Below are 23,709 nucleotides of genomic sequence, written 5' to 3'. Positions count from 1 at the left end.
TGGCAGAAAAAAAAGAAGATATTTTTATTTCTTTATTTTTGCCAAAATAACTTTTTTTAAAAATGCTTATTTTAGGACGCTGACGACATGTTAAAGATTACTTAGTATCATAAAATAATCACATGACCGCTGGTTTTCCTTGGGCTGGTAAGAGTAAATTGCCACGTGAAACACCAATAGTAAAATGTTTCTTTGCTTTAATATCCATAAAACGGTCTGGGCTTTCTAGTGCCCAGAGTTTTTGTCAGTGTTCAGCGGGGGGCAGAAAGTCGGTGTTCTGTGAAAATGCCAAACATATCCCACTGATGATAGGTTTACCAGATCAGAATGCCAGGCCCCCATGAAACCATGTTTTTATTGTATCCAAAGGAATGCTCCATTTCATCTGAGAGGATAAAGCTTTATATGCTGCTGCAATTTCCACCCTTTATATAAAACAGGCCACGTCGTCTGCTGGCTTTCAAAAAACATTCAAAGAAATGTTGGTGTTCACTGACTGGCGTGGACACCAACTGTGTGTGTGTGGGGGTGTGCATGTGTGTGTGTTTCTGTCTGTGTGCAAAGCAGGCCGGCTACACTTGGACGATATAAAGTACCACTTTGACTTGTCTTTTTTTTCTGGAATCAGTTATTCTATTTCTTGGTACCCAGTGGGCTTGAATTATACCATCAGAAGACGGGAATGAATAACCGCAGAAAGAGGCTGAAAAAGGAAAGGTTATCTTTTGCTTCTGTATTTTCTCTGTCAAATTATCACGTAAAGCCAATTTGCAGAACTTCATTTTAAAGTCGTAACAAGGCGTTCCCAGGCCAGCCGACAAACTTAAGGGCTAAAACTGATGGAATCAATACTCACTGTCGCAGTTGAATATTAAAAAAAATCATGTTGTCCGACCTTGTGTCGTCACCAAGGTGACGAACCGCTTTCTCCATGCCAGCCTGTTGTGATTGGTCTGAATTTCATGATTATTCGCCCTTCGTCCTGTGCTGTCCTCTTCATCATGCAGCAGTGCATTGAAGACTTATAGTAGTTTTCTACCTTTAATATTTTTAACCCGATTGTTTTCAGTTGTCTTTGTTTTTATCTCACTACTCTCACTTTTTTCATGAAACGAAAAAAGCCTTTCCTTCATCGCCAGCTGAGGTTTAACATCCTGATGTTGCTTGCACTGGATGTCAAAATATATTTTCTTAAAAAAAAAAATCATTTTACTCATCAAACACATCTGTTTTCTGAATTTATACAGTAACAGTTGTTTTATCGACTTTATTGTTTTCTCACTAAATCTTGTATAAAAGATAAAAGCCCTGCAGTGTCAGCTTATTGTCTTTAGCTCATCATCCAGCTGAGCGGCTTGACTTTGACAGGAGAGTCAGGACCTTCACACTTGAAGTTATTACATTTGCCTGACCTCCCTCTGAAACCTGCCTGGCCATCAAAGCAAATGACTCGGACCACCGACATCATTCTCCTGTTGAGATGGACGTTCATGAGAGCCAGGATGAGGCCCAGCGGTGAAGTCCACCACCGGCTCATTTCCCGTTCATTCAGGATAACAAGCAGCGCTGACCTGGAGCTCTTCACCTCGGCTGCTTTGACGACTTACACAAAGCGCAACGCGCTCCGCTTGGCTTTCAATCAAGAAAATGACTTTTTTTTTCCCGTTACTCATTCTAAAACAAAACGGCATTAAGAATTACGTCAGTGACTCCATAATGTACTGCGATTTTAAGTTTTTCTATTCAGGCAGCACAGCAAAGCAGTGAAAGCTGGAAATACGTACGTTTGTTTTATTTTAGATTGTGTAAATGTCGGTAACGATGGCAACCACTCTCATATGGTTGACCTTTCTCTGCTTTTAATGGAACAGGGTATTGTGTGTTTTCTAGGCACAGAGACATTTGATAACATAATTAACTACGTTACCATCAGTTTGTATGAAAATGAAATATATATCAAGAGTAACCTCAAAGAAATTTGAATTTGATGCCTTAAAATGATCCTGTCTCTTTAAGAAGCTCCCACCCTGTCCAACTGTCCCCCTGTCGATGTTTCCCCATTACACCATTTACAACCGTTCTAGAAGTAATTTATACGATGAGCCCAGCAGACGTATAATCCCACCAGGCGTTTGCTAATTTCTGCTGCTGCTAGTCTGGAGGAGCTGAGCGGGCGGCGGATGCTTCAGAGCTTTGGAGTTTGCTTTGAGCATTGGGGCTCCGTCATGTTGGAACAGGTGGGGACCAACCCCAAACAGCACTGAGCACAAAGTTTGTTCTCTGCTGTATCAAACTTCACATTTGACAAAAAGCTGTCAGAGAAGCACAGTCCAACTGAAAGCAGTCAAATTCGGAGGGTTGTGGGATGGAGAGGTTCAGAATGCTTCTCCACTGCTCTGTCCAGCCCAGCCTGTTGCAGATCTACGCTTTACCTCCACTGACAGCTCTCTGGTTTTGCCATGGCAGAAATGGTGACTGGAGTTTCGGACCAGCTCGAGTTGCAATGAAGGCTACGCTCGCTCTGCAACCTGAAGTCTTACTGCCAGCTGCTTCTGATTGTTTCAGGACAGTCTGAACAACACAGGTCGGATTGTTTCCGAATGCGGCCCAGGCCATTCGGACTTGGACTAAATCCGGTACACATCTGATCTTTTTAAATGTGACCTGAGTCCATACGGCCGGGTCGCACTCATCCCACCATTAGCATCCATGGTTACTTCCGCAAACACTCAGCACCACAAATAAAGGTACACTATATACTTATACTCAGAGCTGAAGTATAAGCATTATTTATTTGTTGTATCCTTGTCATTTATTTTCAACCTTTTATCACAGATAAACTTTAAACTGTGTGTATTTTTTTTCCATGCAGTTTTTAGAGACTTCAAATCATCAGTGAGCGCTAGCTCCTTGGCTCCTATAGAACTCACAATGTATACGGTACATTATGCAAAGTGTATTCTGCTACTGATGAATCTGTTTTTTTTGTTTATGATTGGGTAAGTTGTGCTGCTTCCTACAGCATATAAACAGGGGGAGAGTGATATGGAAAAGGCTTATTTTAAATGCAAGCAAAGCTTTCTTCCCTTTGGTAAATCCACTAGTTAGCTTAGTGAGAGGATTAGAAAAGAAAAGTCTCTCAGTTGCCTCTGAAGCCCTTTGGGATTTATTGTTGAAGAAACTCAGCTTTCCCACTGCTTCCATCTGAACTCAGTTGGAATACTACACGGCTGCTCTGCTTACCTGAATTCTCCTTTTTTTAGGTACTATAGGAGTACTTATGATTAATTGTGGCTATTGTATTATTTTTGTTTGGTTTATTTCAGAGGAAAATGTGTCTTCCCCTGTGCGTTCGATATTGTTAATTAGCTTAAATGTGTTGTATCAGGGGCTACGCAGGAAGGCGCAAGGATAGAAACACTGTATTCTCTTAAATTTACTCAAACCTAGTGAGCAAAATCTGTGGAGAAGAAAATTCAAAAATCGTCTTCGTTCTCCAGAAATGCGCCGCAAAGTGGGCGCACCCAAATTAGTAAATATTTTTAACATTTTTAAAGGTTATGGAAAACAAGCTGTTTAAAACCTGAGGCAGTGCTGCAGCAGAAAACCTAATGAAGTGAGAGAAATGTGCGGCAAGAACCTCTGCGTTCGGAATGCTGAGCTCTTGGTGTGTTTTGATAAAAGACAATGTGTTTGGCCTTGGCTAGCGGTTCTCATTTTAGCACCTGTTCCAAAAAAGCAGCACACACACACACACACGCACACACACACAAACACGCACACACTCACACATTTTTCCCCACAATCAGTTGTGAATCACAAACTGTCCTGACAAAATGAGAATCCCGCTGGAGTTTGAAGCCAGTGGCTATTTGAAATCCACTCTAATGAAAAAGACCTCTGGGATAAAAACCAATGGGTTGTAAAGACAACAGAAAAATAAATTGGATAAAAACGACAAAGCTTCAAATAGTGAGAGAATCCTGCTACCTGAGAGCAAAGTCCTCTCTGCTCTTTTTGCACTTTGATTCAAGGCAGTTCAGATGTGAACTGTCGGGTTAAAATCCTCCTGTTAATGCCGTTCTTTCATCAATTTATCATTTATTTCATCAGTTCTTTTAATTACACGCACTAAAAAACTAGAGCAGTCCATCCAAGCCTGACTTTCAGTATGAAACGATAAAACTCTCCGTCTGCATACAGGGGTTTATTTGATCAATGTCAGTTTTATTGAAATAGTTCACAGAAACACAACAAAAGATATTGCAAGATTGCATTAATATAAGACAAGCTGCAGATTCTATAATGATTTTTTTTTTTTAGTAGAAGCAGGTCGATAATTGTGGTTCTAGTTTAATTGATACACCAGGCTAAGAAGACCATGTAAATATATATTGTTTTTTTTTAAATGATGTGAAAATTTAATTTACAACACATATGTTCAACACTACAGGTACCAACTTTCCTCCTCTTCTCCTTGGATGCTATCAGGCTCTTATCTATGTTATTGGTGGATGTTCCTATCAATTAAAGATGATTTGAATGCCTGGCAGTTTGAAAGAATTCACTATTAAATCTGGAGAAAAGTTTATACATGATTGAAGAATGTGTTTAAGAGGATCTATTTTCAGGAACTCGGCTTGTTGTGGCTGATCTGATTGACTGACTTCGCAGCCACACGTCTTCTCTGGGGATTTGTTGAAGTTTTATCCTAACAGCTCCACTTATCATAAAATCTTAATGTTAAAAGCAAGTGGAAGAATGCTCCGGTCATATTAACACATGGATTTCTGCTTTTTTTTTTTTTTTAGTCCATTTATTTATTCATGTATTGGAGGCGGCATGATGTGGGGTGTTTTTCATAGTTTTTTCCAGTTTTTTTTTTTTTTATGTGTCGCCGGGACACAAATTCCTGTGAGGATACCACATGCTGCTTCCGCCAGACTGACTGAAATTCTGACTTCAAGACTCTGAGCTAGTGCAGTGCTGGGTTAACAATGTTTCATGAACACCAAAAGACCCTTACACACACACGTGCACGCACACGCACACGCACACACGCACACACACACCCCCCCACACACACACACACACGCACGCACAGAGAGGAAGATCAAAATGCCAAAATCTCCACAGGGACACATTGTCAACTTCCATTTTTTGGTCTCTTCTTATCTTCAAACATGGCCCTTTTAGTGTGGCAGGCGGCTTTAATTTTGTGCCACTGAGCGATAGCTTCATGAAGTCACTGTAGTGCTGTTGGGTGCTGATCGTTGTAACACCACCTTGCTTTCTTAGCACAATAAAAAGTGTGTGGGAGTGCTACCTATTAGGGGGTTGGCGATATGGACTTAATGTTATGTCACAATATTTAGTGGCGCGAATGTGTAAAAGTGACGATAAGAACCTTTATTTCTTTTTTAGCTAACTGTATAGCCCAGAAGTCAGCCTAACACACACAAATGATGCACTTAAAAACCATACTCATCACTTAATACGCTTGTTTAGGACACGAGTCACAAACGTGTGATTTCTATCACTAAGCTCATTTGGTGACATGGGAGGAAAAAAAATGTGGCCATGGCTTAGTAACTCATGGAAATTACTTATTTATTTTGTGGGATTTATTTAATTATAACACCTGGTAATTAAGTCGCTGACACAAATTAAACGAATTGATACGAATTAAGCGAATTCGCTACAAATTAACCCTTGTGCGTGTGAGAACTGAGGCAAACGTAGAGGACTGTGTGTGGGGTCAGTTGGACCCCATTTCTGGACACAAGGGTTAAAGGAATTTGTGGCCACGAATTCATCTTTTATCTGGTGACATGGTAGAAAAAAACATCAACCCACGGCCACGAGTTGTAATTTGGTTTTCACAAAATAAATAAGTCGTTCCCATGAGACAGCAAGTCGTGCCCACCTACTACACAAGTGTGGATGAGCTAAGCTGCACACATTAACTGCATTTTATCATATTTTCATATCTATTGCTTTGTATTGACACTCTTTGAACAGTGGAGAAAATAGTGATATTAACAATACCGACAATACAGACAGTTTAAACAGTAATTGGAATTTATTATGACGGCAATAAATCAAATTTATTTCAATAAATCATACAATAAATCCCCATCCCTGCTACGTACTTCAGCTCGTACTGGGAGTGGGTTTGGTCATGGTTGGCTGATGGTTACATGTATTTACTGTTTGTTTGATATTTCTTTAAAAAAGTCATGAGTTTGGAAGACGATTTGACTTGTTTTCTGTGTTTTTCTCTCCCCCTGTTCTTCATGCATTTCATTTGGATCCCGAAGCTGAAGAGTATGCTGTGGAAGGTAAGACCGATGCTTTTCTCCTCAGGCAGTCTGATTGCACTCCCCACTGCTGTCATGGCTGCTGATGCTGGGTGCTTGTTAATAATCTGTGCAGAGGTGGCATTGTCAGTTTGGACTGCGGTTTGAAGTGACGTCCAGGGGCCTCAATTCAAGTTTCTGAACGAGATAAAAGGGATACATTTGCAATCATATCGATCCCTTTTTATCTGGTGATTTTTTTTTTTTTTATTGTTATATGGTTCTTTATTTTTGACTTTTAAAATTTTTTTTTTCCTATTTATTTTATTTTGGTTGTGATTTGTTTATGAAGATGCAAAACCGTAAATCGCACAGAGGTGTATTGAAGTCAGCAATGTTTCATCGAAAATAACAAGAAAACTTGTGATTTAGAGATCAACTTTACTTTCCTTCCCTCATTCTCCTCCCCTCAGAGGTGAACAAATGCTTTTAGCTGGGGCCCCTGAGGGACGCCCTAAGCCCTTAGGCCAGGCACTAAGCCTGAGCTGGATAGAGGAGAATTAATGGATAGATCAGTCTTCACTTGTATGTCTGCAGACACTTGCCTGTTTCACCTCTGCAGCTGAGGAGCTTCAACTGTTTAAGGGAATGCAGGTGTTGGTTAAGTAGCGTCAGAGCTGCCGTCTCGCTGTGCTTGCATGGCTTGGCGTTTAAGAGGTGGGAGCTGACAAATGTCATCGAGTTTGTTGGGAAATTATCAGATCTAAACCTAAAGATTGAATCTATGAGGAATGTTGGCAGTGTTATTGCTCCCACAGCCTTCTTCCAATCCAGACTTGCTGTCGGTTGTGATGCTACATACGGTACAGTCTGCAGATGCAAGTTCCGTCTCTTAATTTCAATTTTTCCTTCACATGCGCAGTCCACTTAGTTTTAGGGAGTCTATCATTAGCTGCGTTTCCATTACAAATGTACGTAAACCTTTGTTGATGTTCTGCTGATGTTGAAAAAACTATTTTGCAATCACTGTGTTTCCATAAAATAAGAAACGAAATTAAGATCACAGGTGAATAAGCTTGCTCACGCGATAAGTCATTAAAAATCATGGCAGAAGAAACGCCTCATCCTATCACAAAAATCTTTTTAGTGAAAACTGTGCCTTTTCAAAATTGGCACGTTTCTATCAATTGAATTTATTTAAAGAACTTCAATTTGCGCAAATCAATGGAAACGCAACTAATGAGTGAGTAGGACATATTTTGCATTTGGTTTATGATCAGTAGACAAGTCTATGATCAAACGGTAGGTTAGTTTCTGATGAATGTCATAAAGCATTGTCAAACGGTGTAGTTCCCTGCCTAGCTTATTTTAGTTAATCATTATCTGTTTTATGAAAAGATGAGACTTTTTAATAAAACGTAGGAGTTTTGTTGGTGAACAAATCCTCTTCAGAGGAGCGTTTTCAGGTCTATTGATTCTCAGACTAAACTCATGAATGTCTCTGAGTTTTCCATTTTGGTTCTGTCTTTAGGGTTTACTTGAGTCTGTGTTCGGTGTGATTGGGTTCGGTGGCTGCAGGTTGGAAGACTGGCACCGACTGATGGTGCAGGGAGAATGCAAAGGCCAAGAAGTGGCAGATGACTGAGGATATATTCACAGTTCATGGTGTGCTTGTGATATGTTGCTGGTTTTAGTGGCAAGCTTGAAATACTTTGATTGTTTCATGGATAAATACGTGAATAAACGTGTTGTACTAAGAGGACAGTGGTCAGAATATCAGTAGTTTTATTTTGTAAGCACTGTTATTTTCTCTCATTGCTTTGTGTTCTTTCCTTGGGTTAAAAAGAAAAAAGAAGAACTGAAACTCATGGCAGTAGTTTAACTGGCTCGTGGTAGTGAGGTAGACTTATTGTGTCTGCAATGGAGTACTTGCGTTAAAAAAGAGAAACACTTAAAAAAATGAGACGCTTCAATTTTCTGACCCGTCTACAAGTGTTGGAATACTGATGAGGTTTTGAGTTGGAAAAAGAGAGCAGAAGTTCAACATGGTACGAGATGATGCCAAATTTAAGACTACCGCACCGCGCAACCAGCAGTACCTACTTCCTTTTAAACTAGAACCAATTAAAGATGCTCAAGGTAGTAAAAAAGTGGTGGTATGTTTGTTTGGTGTCACACTAGAGTACTCTGTCAACACATCAGTGCATTGGATTGTCTCTTGCGTTGTATGCCAACCATTTTTTCAATTCAGTTTTCTTGTGACCAGCCTAAGTATGCTAGTTCCTACCCGATCGAAGGCTAATGCTAGCTTAGCTGTGCTAATAAACAGCAGAAGAAATGGGTAAACCAGTGAGTGACCCATCTAGGTAGTTGTTAGAATCTCCTATTGCTAGCAGTAGCCTATTTGTGCTAATGAATGGTAGAGAAAGTGCGCAAACTAATGATTGACCAGCCTAGGCATGCTAGTCGTTAGCCTGTCCAATGCTAACACAAGTGAATAGCGTCCTTCTCCCAGGGCCAAACATTCAGTTATCAGTGTCAGTTGCTCAGTTGCTGGTATCTGCTTCGTCTTCAACCAACAACTGACGTACTGGTACAGTACGTTCAGTAAGTAGCCACCACTGGGGGTGCAATAGTCTCATTTTTGCCCTAAAACTGCCCCATAGTTGAAACTATCTCTTCCATCGAACATAATGGGCAAGAAACATCTTCCTGAGTCCAAAGTCTCCCTGCCTGTCTTCCCACATATAGTATAACCAGACTGTTTATTCCAGTGCATAGGTACAGTTTGGTCCATGACCATGAACATGGATAAGAGGAAAATAAAAATCCGGGTACAGGGACAAGATGATGGATTTAGTGACCAGCTGCTGTGTTTGAGTGAACAATGTCCTGAGCTGCCCACACTGATCTTAATCAATCTGGTCAAGGCTAATGATCTTTTCTCTCCGAGCCATGCAGGCCTCCGACTTAATCTTCCTCTCCAGGGGAGAGAATAACTGATTTTTCCGCAGAACAACAGAGAGAGGCTGAGGTCGCAGAGATACAAGATTATTTATTTAAGTGGAGCCCGTAGATTCAAGAGATTACTTTGGATCATCCAAACCAGATTATGAAATTTGTTCTTATTTTGGCGAGGATAAATTAAACAGAACAATAGACAAAACTGTTCCTATTTAAGTGTACATGTTTGTGTGCATGCATATAAAGAAGATATTAAATGTAGTGATTTCATGTAATCATATCAGTCTGGTAGTAACCTAGATTTTTTTTCCTATAACAACTAATACTCATAAAGCTTTATTTAAATGCTAAAAATGTTGGTGTTCACAGCAGGTAGGAATAGGAAATCAGTTTGTACCCTATAAACTGGTGAATTCAGTTATTGTTGAAATAACACGTAAATTATGATATTAGAGAATAAGTGACATTTCAGTCTAAAAGGGGAAAAACATGAGATAATTCAGTCACTTAACAGAGCTAAAGAGTCCTGACTAACTGTCCCTATGGCCAGTTTGGTTGGGCCGGCACCAACCTTATAGATGGTAACTTTTATTTTGATGGTCCTTTCTCATGTGAAGGGTTGGGGTTGGTGAACAAAAACAGTGACATTCGTTATGATTCTTTTTGGAATTTTAGGTGCTAAACTTGTGGATGTTGTGTGTAGTTTTACTTCAGGAACCAAATGTGCAAAATAATATATATTTTGACTTGCATAACCAAGCCTGACCTAGCTAAAAGTCTAGACAAAGAGAAAATATAATAATAGAACATCACATAAGAGTGGTATTTTTTTTTTTTTTCATTGAGTGATACGAGCCTCTCCATGTTTTCCTGAATTCCAGGGAGATTAGTTGTGTACAAACAAAGCAATCAGTTTCAGGAAGATAAACGTTTTGAACGTAGCAAACTGAAAAGGCTGGATTACAGACACACGCCGTGACCTTGTTGAAAAAGGAAAACTGGACCAATGGGACGGAGGATAAAATGGCGTCTCCCTTTGCCGTTCGCAAATTGCTCTTACTGTTCAGACCGTAGGGAGCTTCCTTTGTGTGCCCTGCTTTTTGCCAGATGTTGGGTTGAGATTAAGCTCTCTCAGGTCCAACCATGCCAGATACTAGTTTCAATGCTCATACAACTCTCTTTTTTTTTTCACGTGGATGTTTTTCTTTTTGTCATAACTCGTACTTGAGCAATCAAATGGGCAACTTTTTTTTTTTTTTTTTGAGAAACTAGCTTTTTCAGTACCAGAACATGTGGCATCTGCCTCTATGCACCATACAAATATCAGAGATCTCAAGAGATTTTGCTATATGAAAATATAAATATATTCCTGCTGTCAAGGACTCCTCCGGATGGTGAACGATAGACTGTAAGAAAATATTACAATATACAACGACTGACTAATGAAACTGTGGTTTCCATCTCATTTTAGGTTTTATAGTTTAAAACCTGAAAGACTAATCAGCAGGTTTTACAAATGAATTTTCTGGGCTCGTAAATCTTTATTCTATTTTTAAAACAGTAAAAAGGTTCTTTTGATGCTTATTTTAACCTGTAGGCACAAAACTGAGGAGTTCTAGAATGGTTATTAATAACTCTTAGGAGAATTTGCTCAATGTCTAAAACATTTGGTATGGTCAAACATGACTTGGATTATTCCACAGCTAAAGAGTTCAAATTTAATCTATGTGTGAAAAGCCAAAGCTTGGAAGTAGGGAGGTAGGAACCAATCTGTAGTGAGCTGCTGTGTAAATGGGGACAATGGAGATGATGCACAGCTGGTGAGATATGGAAGAAGTCCAACAAGTACCAGACAGAAAAGTGGGGATCTCTTTAAAATGATGACATTTCCAACTACTAGAGAGGCAGCCGGTAAGGAAGGAACTTTTAATCATACAAACACTGTGTTGGGCATTGATGTTTCTTAGATGGTGCTACTGCTGATGCTGGTACAGAGCTAATTGCTCGGTAGGGTGTGGCCCAAACACACCCCATACCAAGCAAAAAGCAAACAATTTTTTGTTGGAGACTCATTAAACCCATAATGAGGACATGCCTGGTGAATATTTATAGCTTCTTAAAGTAATTGGAGTTCTTCTTATTTCATTTCTGTGAAAGAGTATTGTATGGATTTTAAGCACAGTCATCATTTTTGAGAAGTTTAGTGCTGTTGATGAAAATTGATTTCCTGATGTTAATGGTCTTTTGTCATTAACAGATTAAGCATAGACTATTTAAAACCCAGTCATGTGTTCTGCCTGTGGTATTTGTTGGAGGTTTTTCATCTGAAAACATTGCCGATTAAATGACTGAAAAATACCTTTCACTTCCTGCCTGAAAATAAATGATAAAAGGAAGAAAGAAAGTTTGGTGATTGAGCGGAGTCCGGTTGATAGAACTTTTTTTTTTTTTTTTTTTTTTAGATGTCTGTCCCTTTCAAGTGCGGTAGCATGATGAAATAACCTGACAATACGTAAAATTGTACTCTTGGTGAAAACAGAAGGCCATTTCTCTCTGTGTGTAGCGTTAGGAACACCTTAGATAAAGGGAACCACTGTTTTCATATTCAGGCTTTGACTCAAATGCAGACCAACGTGTGATACTACATGACTGCATCCTTTGAAACATATATGGACCAACGAAACTTTCACTCTTAACTACCAAAAACACATAAATTGGGCTACAATATGTTCTTAAAATTGTTACATAAACACCATATTTTGTATTGTTGAACTTTGTGGTTCAATCTTGATGGATTTTTCTCTAGAATGCAACTCCCAAGATATTGACGGGAAATCTGCCTACCTGCATATGTTTTTGCAGAACACATCGAAAATATTTGACAATGGAGATCGGGAAGTTTCAATACCTTGGCAATGCTACTAGACAAGGTGTTGCTCTGCAAAGCAACCAAACTAATGCCTTCATTTTCCTTGAACTGATTGGCTGCTGCTCATGTTAGCTACTGGAGTAGTGCCAAGACAGATTTCCACTGTGTGTATTAATGCATGTTAATACGCACATTTGAGCTATTAATATTTGACCTATTAAAACAGGCATTTATAAGTATTTTTAAAAGGGATCCCAAGTATTCTCGAACTTCAGCCATCCATGGTTGGTTGTTGCCTCTGACCCTGGAGAAAACCGAAGGTCTACTTTGTCATAAGGTCTCATCAACTGAAAATAGACTCACACTTTTGCTTACAATATCAAATGATTTGCTCACTGTACAATCAGACTCAAACAAAATATTAGTTACAAAACTAACATTTATAACTGACTCCCTGTTTGACGCCCCTTGTTATACGATGTGTGTTGGGGGGAGGGAGGGTAGAGAGACTCTTACAGACTCCCTGTTATACTCTTCCACACACGCACACACACACCAGCACACACAGCGTTTTTTTTTTTTCTTTTTCATTCATTCATCCCGCGCCCCCTCTACAATGGCACACGGTGTCCCCCTAGGGGGCGCGTCCCACAGTTTGGGAGCTTCTGCTGTAAGCAATCGCAATGTATAAGATTGTTGTCAACTGAAACTATTCTTTCAACTTTTGAGTTGGGTGAGGTGACAAAGGTTCTTCCAAAACGAGCCTCCCTCTATGGGAGACAACTATAGAGTCTGAATCCTCCATGAGTTTTTTTTTTCGCTGGTCTCCAAAGTGAAGTTCCTCTGATTACCTTCCACTCCTGGTCACACACAAGCTTATTAAATGAAATTGCTTTAATGAAAGCAGATTATGTATTAAATTAAAGTATCAAATTAAGCATATTTCACGGTATAATTGTTCACATTGTTTTTACAAAGTGGAGCTTCTGACAACATTTAAATGCTTATTCAAATGTGGCATTTCTCTTCTAACATGAAAGTAAATCTCTTTTTTTTGTTTTACCGACTCCAGTCAAAAACACAGTCATCCTATTTTCTGCCTGTTTTTGATCTCCACGTCTGTCAGTCAGATTTAATTTCTACTTTTGTTCAGGCCGTCGGCCATTTTATTCTGCGTTTTTCTCCTCCTTGGCGCCAGGCAGCTCTACGTTTCTCGTCTTGCCGCAGTCCGTTGGCCGCGTTTCCCTCCTTTCCTTCCATATGTTGCCTCTGTTCTCGTTGTTCCTTTGCTGCGAGTTGCGCTTTGAGGCTGAGCTAAGAGGCGTATTGCAGAGCTTCTCGTGGGAGTTTCTTTATTTATGTCTGTGGAGTGGACAGCGTAATGAAGCTTTAATGAATTAGAGGGGAGCAGGGGTTTAGGGGCTGGTGCCTACCATGTGTACTTAACAGGACAACATGTCCTTTTATCATTTGTTTTCCCTGAACTCTGATGCTGCTCAATTGCTAAACTATCAGAATATATGTAAAGGCAAACAAGTATAAGACCTGAGTCCTCAATTCAATGCTTGTGAAAGCATTTACAAGCCCTCCAGATTTTACACAGAGGTTTTTAAATAAAAAAATAGTCAAAGAAGGTGATTAACCTGAAATAACTGTGCCGTCAAAGTGAAACCAGGCCCAAAGGAATGGGGATTATGAGGCCAGTGTAATCACGGCAGCACTTTAGTAATTCCTTCTCCCTCTGCATCCTTAGTCAGTTTCACTTTGTGTGGAAACACAGACACACTTGTCTTTAGTTATGAGGAACTCAAATGTTACAATTGTTTTTTTTGTTAATCCACATTCTGTCCTGAAATGACAAAGTTAAATAAAAAATCCATCCATTCATCCATCCAATTTTTTAATATCTGCTCATCCTTCATAAAGTGTTTCTGTTGCCAAATAAATCAAAACTACAATCCAAAAACCACTTCAGTCTAATTTTTTATTGAAAAAAGTTTTGTTTTTTGTTCGTTCATATCTAACTTAATACTGACATTATTCTTGGACTGAAGCAACTAAACCTGGGTTTGTTATTGGTTGTATGCTGAATAATTTTTCTCTGGAAGGTTAAACTTGCAGCGAAAACTGTTTTTTGTAAATTTCGAACTATCAGTGGTATTCTCTGAAATTCTACTTAATTTGATGGTTTTTATCTAAAGAGATTTGTCAAATTCTCTGAAGTTTAAGTCGTTGAAGCCAATTAAGAGTCTTCTTGCTTCATAGTAAACACTCTGCTGCTCAGCATGGGCTTCTTTGGAGATAATTCAGTATTTAGGAGAGAAAATTCAAGCTGTTTGTTTGTTGGTTGGATCCTCATTCCCTCTGCCTCTCAACAGTCTGTAGTTCAGATTTAACACCTCTGGATGTGAAAATATTCTATAAATGATCATTCTGATCCTTACCATGTATAAATATGCCAAATATTAGATTAAATAGTATTTTCATTTATTGACGAGGTTTGTTTTTTGATGGGATATTAGACGAGCTTCATTTCCAAAACATGACAGAACCATGTACAATGAACCAGCTGCGAATAGCTCAGATCTGTGAATCCTTTAGACTCCCTGTGGAAATGATTATAACAGCTTATTTTAAAAACGCCATGTAGACCTTAATATGATTTAACACACACAGTGGAAGCCTTCTCTCTCTGCCAATCAGCGCCAAGGAAAAATAATGCTGCTCCTGGATTGGCTGCTGTGCAAACACCAGCCAATAGCGTGTCGGGTATCATTGTGTCAAAATATTACAACTTTCCAACCTGTAATGTCTTTTTGACAAATCAGTAAATGCAATAAATTTGGAATCTACAAATACTGAACCACAAATAGACGAAGTTCTGCTGCAGTTGGAGAGCAACAGAGCCTTCTCACATTACTGATCACCTTATTGCATGTTTTCTCTTGTATTTCGACTTTGTCTTTGTAAGCTCTCCTTGCCATCACCCTAATGTTTAGCTCCCTTAAATGCTTCATTATATCGGCCTAAAATAATCGCCCCAGTAATTTTTTGCCGAAGGTGATTTTTTTTTGTGTGTGTGTGTGTGCCTAAAATACATTGACTTAAAAATAAGTGGCAACTTTATTTTTTTATTTCTTTTTGCAAAAATGACTTGAGCCATTATTTCAGAGAGGTGATGATATTCAAAAATGTAGCTGGGCCTCTCCAAAAATGTTTTTTTTTTATCATTATTTACAGCCAGATGAAACCTGTTTGTGGTGTTCAGAGCACTGTAAACCCGAGTCTGTGAGGGGATATTAATTATTTTGAGCTTAACCATAGCTGTGTGGTGTGTGAAAGATGTAGCAGTTTGAAACGGTTTTTGTGTTTGTTCTTCTTGAACAACAGGATCTTAAACTGTTTTTTTCGACGGATATTCTGATTTGTTGGAAATAGAAAAAAAACCTCATATTTGTTAAACATCTTCAATGTGTTCCGGGGTTCAGGTGTCTCTTGTTTTTGACTAACATTTTTTTTAAACCTTGTTGTTTACCGGCGTTCTTATGCTGCAAGGCGGTCGATAGTCAGGTTCACTCAACCCAAAGTTTATATGCTGCTTCTTTTTTATGGTTTATCTGTATAAAGTGTTTGTTTGGGACTCTTATGTGCAGAGCCAGACCTGATAGAGTAACAAAATAGGCATCTAAAAACATAAATGGCTGATCTGTCCTTTTTACATCGGTATAGACAGAAACCCCACTGCTTTTTTTTCTTTTTCTTTTTTTCTGTGGCGTTTCGCCGCTCATGCTGTCAGTGTGCTCCAAGCACTATGATGAGTTGTTATCAGAAACACCATAAATTTGTTCAGCATCTGCCACAAAGCCTGGGTCCCTGCAGTTCTTATTTATTTATCTGTCACCAGAGAGGATCGGAGAGGAGGAGCTTTAATGCCACTCAGGCTCGGGTCGCTTTGCGACCCGAGCCTGGTCGCAAAGCGAGGAGGAGAGGGAAAGGCGTCGGAGGGGGCGGGGGAAAGGTTGTCTAGGGAAAAAAAAACAAAAAAAAACTGGGGTCAAAGAGCAAAAACGATGAGTGCAAAGAGGAAAAAGATGAAAACAAGCTGACGTGAATCACGGCTGGGAGGGGATAAAAGGGCTGAAAAGTTCAGACATGAAACTACCAGTGGAAGGAGACGTGGTCTAAATATTTCAGAAAGATTCATTGTTAATGACTGCTTAGTTTGGACAAGGTTTCATTTTGTCAACTGAATTAGTCTCGCGCACAAATACTGTAAGAAAGAAAATGAAATAAAAACCAGCAAAAAAAAGAAATTGATGTGAAATGTATCTTAGAGGTTCGTAGAGGAAGCCGAATTTAGACCATCTATCAAACTTCATTTTAAAGTATTTACAAGAAAAACGACTATACTGACTGATTCTTCTTAATCTTACATTGCGTTACAGAAAACATACACAATCAATGTAAGTGTGGCTTCACATATTGAAGTGAATGACCTTTTGTAGGACGTTTTTCATTAAAGCATAATTCATTTTTGATTTGTGAGCTTTATTTTTTTGTAGTTTTGAATTTCTGTGATCTATGTCTGCTGTTTTATGTTGAATATTTTTGTTTAAATAATGAAAAAGAAACTGGGATTGTGAGTCACGTCAGCCAGTTTTCTTGCTGACATTATTTAAATCTATTCAGAATTGTATTTTATTTTTTTTAAAGTGAGGGAATTAAGTGGAATACCAGTTTTAGTGAAACAGATGGTCTCAAAATGTTCATCTTCAAATCAACAATACATTTTGTTTTTAAAAATCACTGGAAAACTGAAAATAAATACCTTTTTAATGACTTGACAGTTGGCAAATAATGAAATCCACAAACGCGTCTTGAAAAGGTCCATGAAGGCAGTCTAGTCCAAGGCTGTTGACGCTCCTGGTTCAGTTAGTTAAAAACTCACCTCCAACAGCCACCAACGGAACACATGGCAGCTGCATTAGATGCAGAGAGATGTGCTCTGGAGCCAGAGAGTCAGCAGGTCTGTTTGTGCATATTAGCACAGACTGCTAGCGGAGAGCTGTAAGTGAGACCAAAGCTAATGGAAAAACCTGACATCTGAGTGAATCTGCAGATCTTTCCAGTTACAGCAGCAGACAGTGTGATTTCATGAGCTAAAAGCCGAGAGTCGCGTTCGCTGGTCCCCACGAGCAAACATGAGATTTGAACCCGATGGAGGTAGCAGCTCTATGTAATTTTCCTCTAAAACCATATACTTTTTAATCGGTTGTTTTGTTTATTCAGCCATCATTTGGTGCTAAGTGCTGTTCCACCTGTTCAGCTTTTAAGTGTTTCACGAACTCCTGATCATTTAGGAACTTCTCCGAAAAAATCCCTTAAACGTGTGGACTGTGGATGCTGACGTTAGCTTTGGGTACGTCTGTGCTGCTGCTACATTTTTAGCATTGAGATGCTGTTTTAGGCTTGAATACCTTCACTGATAGGCTAACTCCTTTTACTGCAACCTGAACACAACAGTAGTTTTTTTTTTTTCCAGCATCCCATAAGATTCTTTTTCTGAAGCAAAATATAACCACCAGTGGGTCAAAAGAGGTGGATTTGTCATCCACCGCTGTTTGTGCGTCAGATTTCTGGGCTTACTAGAAGCATTTGAGCATTTTTTCTTAACTAATTTATGAAAATTTACCATGTTCGTCTCCACGTGTTACAGGGGCTAATTCTTGTTATGGAGTTTCACTTGTGACACAGCCAGTGACTCCACCCTCTAGCCAATCAGTAACTGGCTGTCTTCTGACTTCATGTTGTCAGTCTGACTGATTGGAGCTCTAGCGAAGTACATTCTGAAAAAGAGCTGTTGCCGTGTGACCGTTGAGTCACTCCGCGTAGGTACTAAAGGGAAAAAAGGGGGTGATGGTAGCTACTGACTGCGTATGAGAGTAAGGGACAGTATTATTGTGCAGGGCATAAATTGAGCTGTCAAACAGGCATGCTGATCAATGTTGGGGACCAGCTTGTAGATAATGAAGTAGCTCAGCCTGCCCCCTTCGCCTTTAATTGAACAAGTGTTGTTGGCCCCATCCAAGCAGAATCCAGGGAATTGAACGGTCAACGTGATCGGTGAAGAAGACACCTAGTTATATGCAACAGCTGAATTCATCTTTTATCTTAATGTCCAATGCTATCACCGGATTTTGATGCAGCTCATTCCTAAATATGCTGTACCAGTTCAGAGAGAGTCTTCTCCCTCTTTCTCTGCTTTGTGTTTCTCTGGGCAATCTCTCCCAGGCAGTGAATGAAGCTCTTCTTTACTGCTCTCTATCTGCATGTCCTGTCCCCTTCTCTGGCTCTCAGGAGCGGAGTTGGTCGGATTGTACAGTCAGCTGTTTAAAGTGAGTCCAGCAGCCGCCCACTCTCTTGGAAGCAGATTTCTCCTTCTGCGAGAGTCACAACCCTAAGCAGAATAAAGTCCCTGTTCGTTTGAGTTTCTTGGAAGTGAAAATATAGCACAAGAGAAAGTGTGTCAAAGCACATTTATTAACATCCTGTTAGACTAAAGGCGTAGCCGTGAACTGGCGAAGGGTGTTACCTCTGTGCGCACGCAGAATTTGCTGGAATTCTTTACCACAGTCAGAAACCTCACTGAACAATTCAGCAGCTGAAAGGGGCAGAATTATGTGAAGTTTTTGAGATTTTCATCTTGAAGTTATTCCCTCATCAGAAACACACCTAGAGTGTTGCCTTGATTCTTTTATCCATGTTTGAGAAATCCCTTATCTCCATGCCAACCATTTAGCTGTTAAAAACACGTGGGTGGACCTAGCTCCGCCTACGAGGACGAAGCTCCTCCTTGATGCTGCAGTTTCCAAGTTTCTAGCTTCTGACTCCCCCACTCAGCTCCTTCAGACTAGCCTGCAGCAATTAGCAAACACCTGGTGAAATAATTAATTTGCTGAGCTCATTGTAGGAGCTACATAGATTGGTAGAAACATTGCTAAATGCTTGATAGAGGAGCCATGTTTTTATGACTTCCTGAAGGCGGATTTTCAGAAGGAGCAGGGATTTTTAAAGAGACAGAGGCCCAATTTCTCAAGGCATTAAATTGCAAAGTAAAATGTATTTTAAGTCAAGTTTTATATATACAGCATTTTTATACAATCTAAAAGTGACATAGTAACTTGACTGTGCTATAAAATGGTCTGGAAAACATGGTACTGTCCCTTTAAGCGAGTGGTCCAGTTGAATAAAGAAGGTCAGACCTCCGCTCATGATCCAAAGGATACAGAGCAGTTTCCATCTGGCCATTGACAACAACACTATTTACTTGAACTAAGTCAATGAAGGGAGCGCCTACCTGTCTTCTTTTTCCGCCTCTCCTTTCCATCAGCCAAGGCCCCGACACACTATTCATAAAGTTGGCCAGAGGGTTGTCTGACCTTTTTCTTGAAATGTTAGGGCAAATTAGTTGTCAGAGCGGTGGGACGTGGCAGCCATGCCAACAGTAGTCTCACACAGCTCCACCGGCCATCTTTCTTTTTCTTTTTTTTGTTCCTTTCATCTTTTGGGGATTTTGGGGGATTTCATCACAATGTGCTTGGCCTTTTACAGTTATATAATGTTGGTCCTAACACAAAATACATCCTTCTTCTTTAGTAATGAATTGCTATAAATGCAATGCAGAACAAACTTCAATACCAGCAAGGTAAAAAAAATAAAATAAATCTGTGAGGGGAGGAAAGAAAATGCCTCGAAAAGCAAAATATGGATTCTAAAATGAAAAATGAAAAAGAGACATTGGGTCTGTTTCTGAGTAAACCACACTTCACTTTCAATCCAAACTAATTTTGAGCGTTTAAATTCTGTACAGTTTGTTGGTTGCCTTAACTGGATCCATTTATCACAAAACCTTGATTTTTATCCTGAATGTGAAAAAAAAAAAGCCTGAAAGGCAAGCAGCACCCTTTAAAAGCAAACTAAACACTACGCCTGCTCACCCACCGGCCACTTCACTGTATACATATTCATTACCTTACATAATGGATTTTTTTTTTTTTTTTTTTAAAGTAAACACCACGGCATTCAGTGAGCATTATTCATTCCTGCATCGTAATTACCTAATGGAGGCATTTTCGTGGGGACGTGTAACTGATGTTGCACTTTTATTCTGCCGCGCTGATTGAGAGTGAAATCATATTCTTGTGTTCATCTCTGAACTCTGATTTCTGCTCTCACTAACTGATCTGTCCTCTACGTGAACTATGGGTTTGGTGCTGCGGCTGATCCCTCCTCTCTGTGGGTCTCTCCTTGTACTCCTGACCTTAGCCTGACACTGATCCTGCCTTTTGAACACAGGAGTAAGATCAAATGGAAATTTGGAGGTTATTTTCTCTTGAGGTCTCTCTTTTTTTATTTATTTATTTTTTTTGTCTTTGGGTTTTTTGTTTTACTTTTTGGGTGTACATAGCTTGCTAAAGCTAGCTGCACAGTTCCTAGCAGAAGCCTCAATGTCTCTTGAATTATTTTTTTACATTTTGCTGCATATTCAACACAAATCTGCTGTGAAATTTACTGGGATTTTATGTAATGGAAGGTAAAGAGGAATGGGAAATGAGCCATGCATTTGCATTTAGTCTCCTTTAAATGACCAAACGGCATCATGAGGACAAAGGGACGTAGCTTACATGTCGGGTAGAATAATTATATATTATAGAACAATATTCCAATTCTACCAGATGACTTATTGTACTGGTCATAAACAGTGAACACCAGACTATTCTTTGTTAAGCATTTGCAGTTTAATCTCTGTGGATTTTTTTGTGCAATGTAACTCCAAATTATTTGTGGAAAATGTGTCCATTTGTGGATTTCTTTGGCAGAGCATATCTAAATTATCCGAAGGAAAATGCAGCTTGTGGAGCCGCAGGGCTGCTTGACATGCTATTGTTTGTTGAAAAGGTGTGTTCTCTCTAGGTGACCCTGAAGTGCACACCACATCAACAAATCACTAAACACAACTACAATTTGAAAAACACAACGCATTCAAAAACGGGAGAGAACCTGGAACATCGCTGATTAGACTACGACAGATTTGGTTTTAGAATCTGAAGTTATTTTGGCTTTAGCGCGTTTGTTGAAGCATGACTGTTGTCGGTAATGCAAACGTAGCCACCGCTATCCGGGAATATTTGGAGTTGGGACGTACAGCTTTGTTTTGGGTTTATTCATTACCTTGTGCTGTGACTGTCTGCCTGCCTGTCTAAACAAAAGGAGAGCAAATGCCTGAATAATTTCCAGTTGTAAAGTCAAAAGTGGTGTCTCACAATCGGCAACGTCTCAGGTTTCCCTCTGACCCCTACCACTTCCATTTTTAACGTTGTCGTTCTAAATTTGGGCTTCGTTAACGCCGTTGTGTTTTTAAATATGACGTTGTGTTTTTCCAATTTGTAGTTGTGTTTAGTGATTTGTTGCCCTTTGGGGCCTCCGTAGTGTTCAGCTGAAAGTCATTTCATCAACATTTTGAGAAACTAACAGGATCAGTTTCAGTGTGGAAGGTATAAAAGGTGTGTGAATGTGTTTATAGGTGTTTAAATCTGGGCTGGTGTTTTGATCCCCGACTGTTTGGCTTCGCTAATTGTGGCACAGTCTCAATTTTAGCTCATCAGCAGTCATACAAAGTTGTAATCTTTTTGCGAAGTGGCGATCTGTTCAACTTCAGTTGAAGTGTCACCAGCATATTGTGTGTAGTGCAGTTGAACCGCATAACCAGTTTCATTGAGTCCAATCCATTGCAGTAGACATGACAAATGAAGCGACATCTGTCATTTGAGATCAGTTTTCAGTCTTTATCCAAAAAAAATTCCTTTGTCAACTCTTCAGTGTCACCAGTTGTCAATATATATGTATATATATATATATGTTGAACTGAACCCAGCAGTGGAGCGTCCCTGTCAAACATTGCTCCTCTACGCCGGTGTTTACATAACGGCCATGTTGTTACTGTCACCATATCAAGGCCTATCACGTTCAACTGCCCTTGCTGTTTACCGAAGGCCATGATTAAGCGCTATGATGGAAACTATCAACATCCATTTCATCCATATTTGATGAGCGAATGCCTCCCTCCCATTACACACAACAGGGGGAAGCTGTAATCAGCATCCAAACACACTGCGAATAATTATTCACCCAGATAATGGCTGTGTTTATGCAAGGACATAGAAAAGGTTGCTTTTTATTTCGGTTTAGTATTTTTTTTCCCCACTTCTATGCTAAAGAGAACTCTGATTAGGCAACAATGTGGCTGATTTCTGTTTGTCTACATGCCTTTTTTGTGCCCTCATCTATAAGCTAATGTTATTAGCCATCCTCCCCGAAACGCCCGTCTCTCATCAGGGGTAGCAGAACCAGAGTGAACTTATCAATATCGATCCCAGAACGTTGTTTTATCTCCCTAATGATGTGGGATATCATCCGATTGTCTAATGTGGACTTGGACTGAGCAGAAGGAGGTTTTCTGACTCCGTCGAGCCGCGCTGCGTTCGGTTTCTGAGCCATCCTGTAAGCTGTAGATATGGGCGAGCCGGACCCGATTCCAGCTGGGTGTCACCGCATTAAACTGACTGCAGAGCTACAAATGAGGTCAGCACAGAGGTCTGCTGTGTTAAGGGCAGAGGAATTATCTTTTTTTTTTTTGACTCCACCTATTGCAAATGCCATGTGAAGATTGGTTTACACGAGACACTGAGACCGATTGTAAAACGTAACTTCAGCACAGTCACATTGACTCCAACCTTTGCCGAGTTGTCACCTTATTAGATGACTTCACACTTTCTTTTTTTTTTTTTTTGTCTTTTGTAATCCTGTAAATGAGCTTTTACAACAAAACCTGTCCAAACAAAGATTGCATTGTTTGTTCATGGAGTTGTTAATTCATTTTGGATTAAATCCTGCCCTCTGTACACATTATGTTGACTTTCATATTTCATGTGAATATCTGATCCTAATAAGGTAAGAAGCCAAACAGCAGTAGATCCCGGCCCGGATGAGTCTGGGGGAAGATTCTGAAAATGTGTTGAACTGCTTGTGCGTACCAATTCAAACAGAAATATCATTCATTTAGACGATCACTTTATAAAAACCTTTCAGATTTTACAAAGCAGGAAGTGCATACGACTTGCTGATCCTTGCCGTCCAATCAGCAGCCTGCTGCAGTTCATGTCTCAGCTGATCTCTTTTGGACACAACTAGCATGTTGGTGAAATACAGCAGTGATGGTTTACAACTCAAATGTTTTTGTCCAAAGTCAGAATCAAATTTCAGGTCTTTAATGACTGAAAGAAACATTTTTGGCCAGATTTATTTAAGCATTTTTTTTTGGGTTTTTTTCCCAGGGTGCCATGCTTCAAAAACATGCAACTTCACAGATTTTAAAAAACTAGATATACTGTAAGGTCAGTGTGTTTATGCCTCCAAATGTAGTGAACTACAGCTGCCTTTAAAATAAAAACCTTCACATTACTACACACCCTTCATTATTAGCAACAGGACATAACACAGGACCAGGCAACACCATTT

General features: G+C 39.6%; 1 protein-coding gene across 1 annotated transcript in view; it reads left to right on the top strand.

The window, feature by feature from the left end:
• nrxn2b (neurexin 2b) overlaps positions 1 to 23,709 on the top strand; it is a 435,854-nt gene that overhangs the window by 115,711 nt on the left and 296,434 nt on the right. The window contains exon 4 of the mRNA XM_017310305.1: positions 6,321 to 6,341. Coding sequence (XP_017165794.1) covers positions 6,321 to 6,341 — 21 coding nt within the window. The remainder of the gene's footprint in view (positions 1 to 6,320; positions 6,342 to 23,709) is intronic.

Source organism: Poecilia reticulata, linkage group LG18, assembly GCF_000633615.1.
Source record: "Poecilia reticulata strain Guanapo linkage group LG18, Guppy_female_1.0+MT, whole genome shotgun sequence".
In the NCBI taxonomy this organism is placed as follows: domain Eukaryota; kingdom Metazoa; phylum Chordata; class Actinopteri; order Cyprinodontiformes; family Poeciliidae; genus Poecilia; species Poecilia reticulata.
Note: the sequence above shows the minus strand (reverse complement) of the source record. Positions and strands in the feature narration are given on the sequence as shown.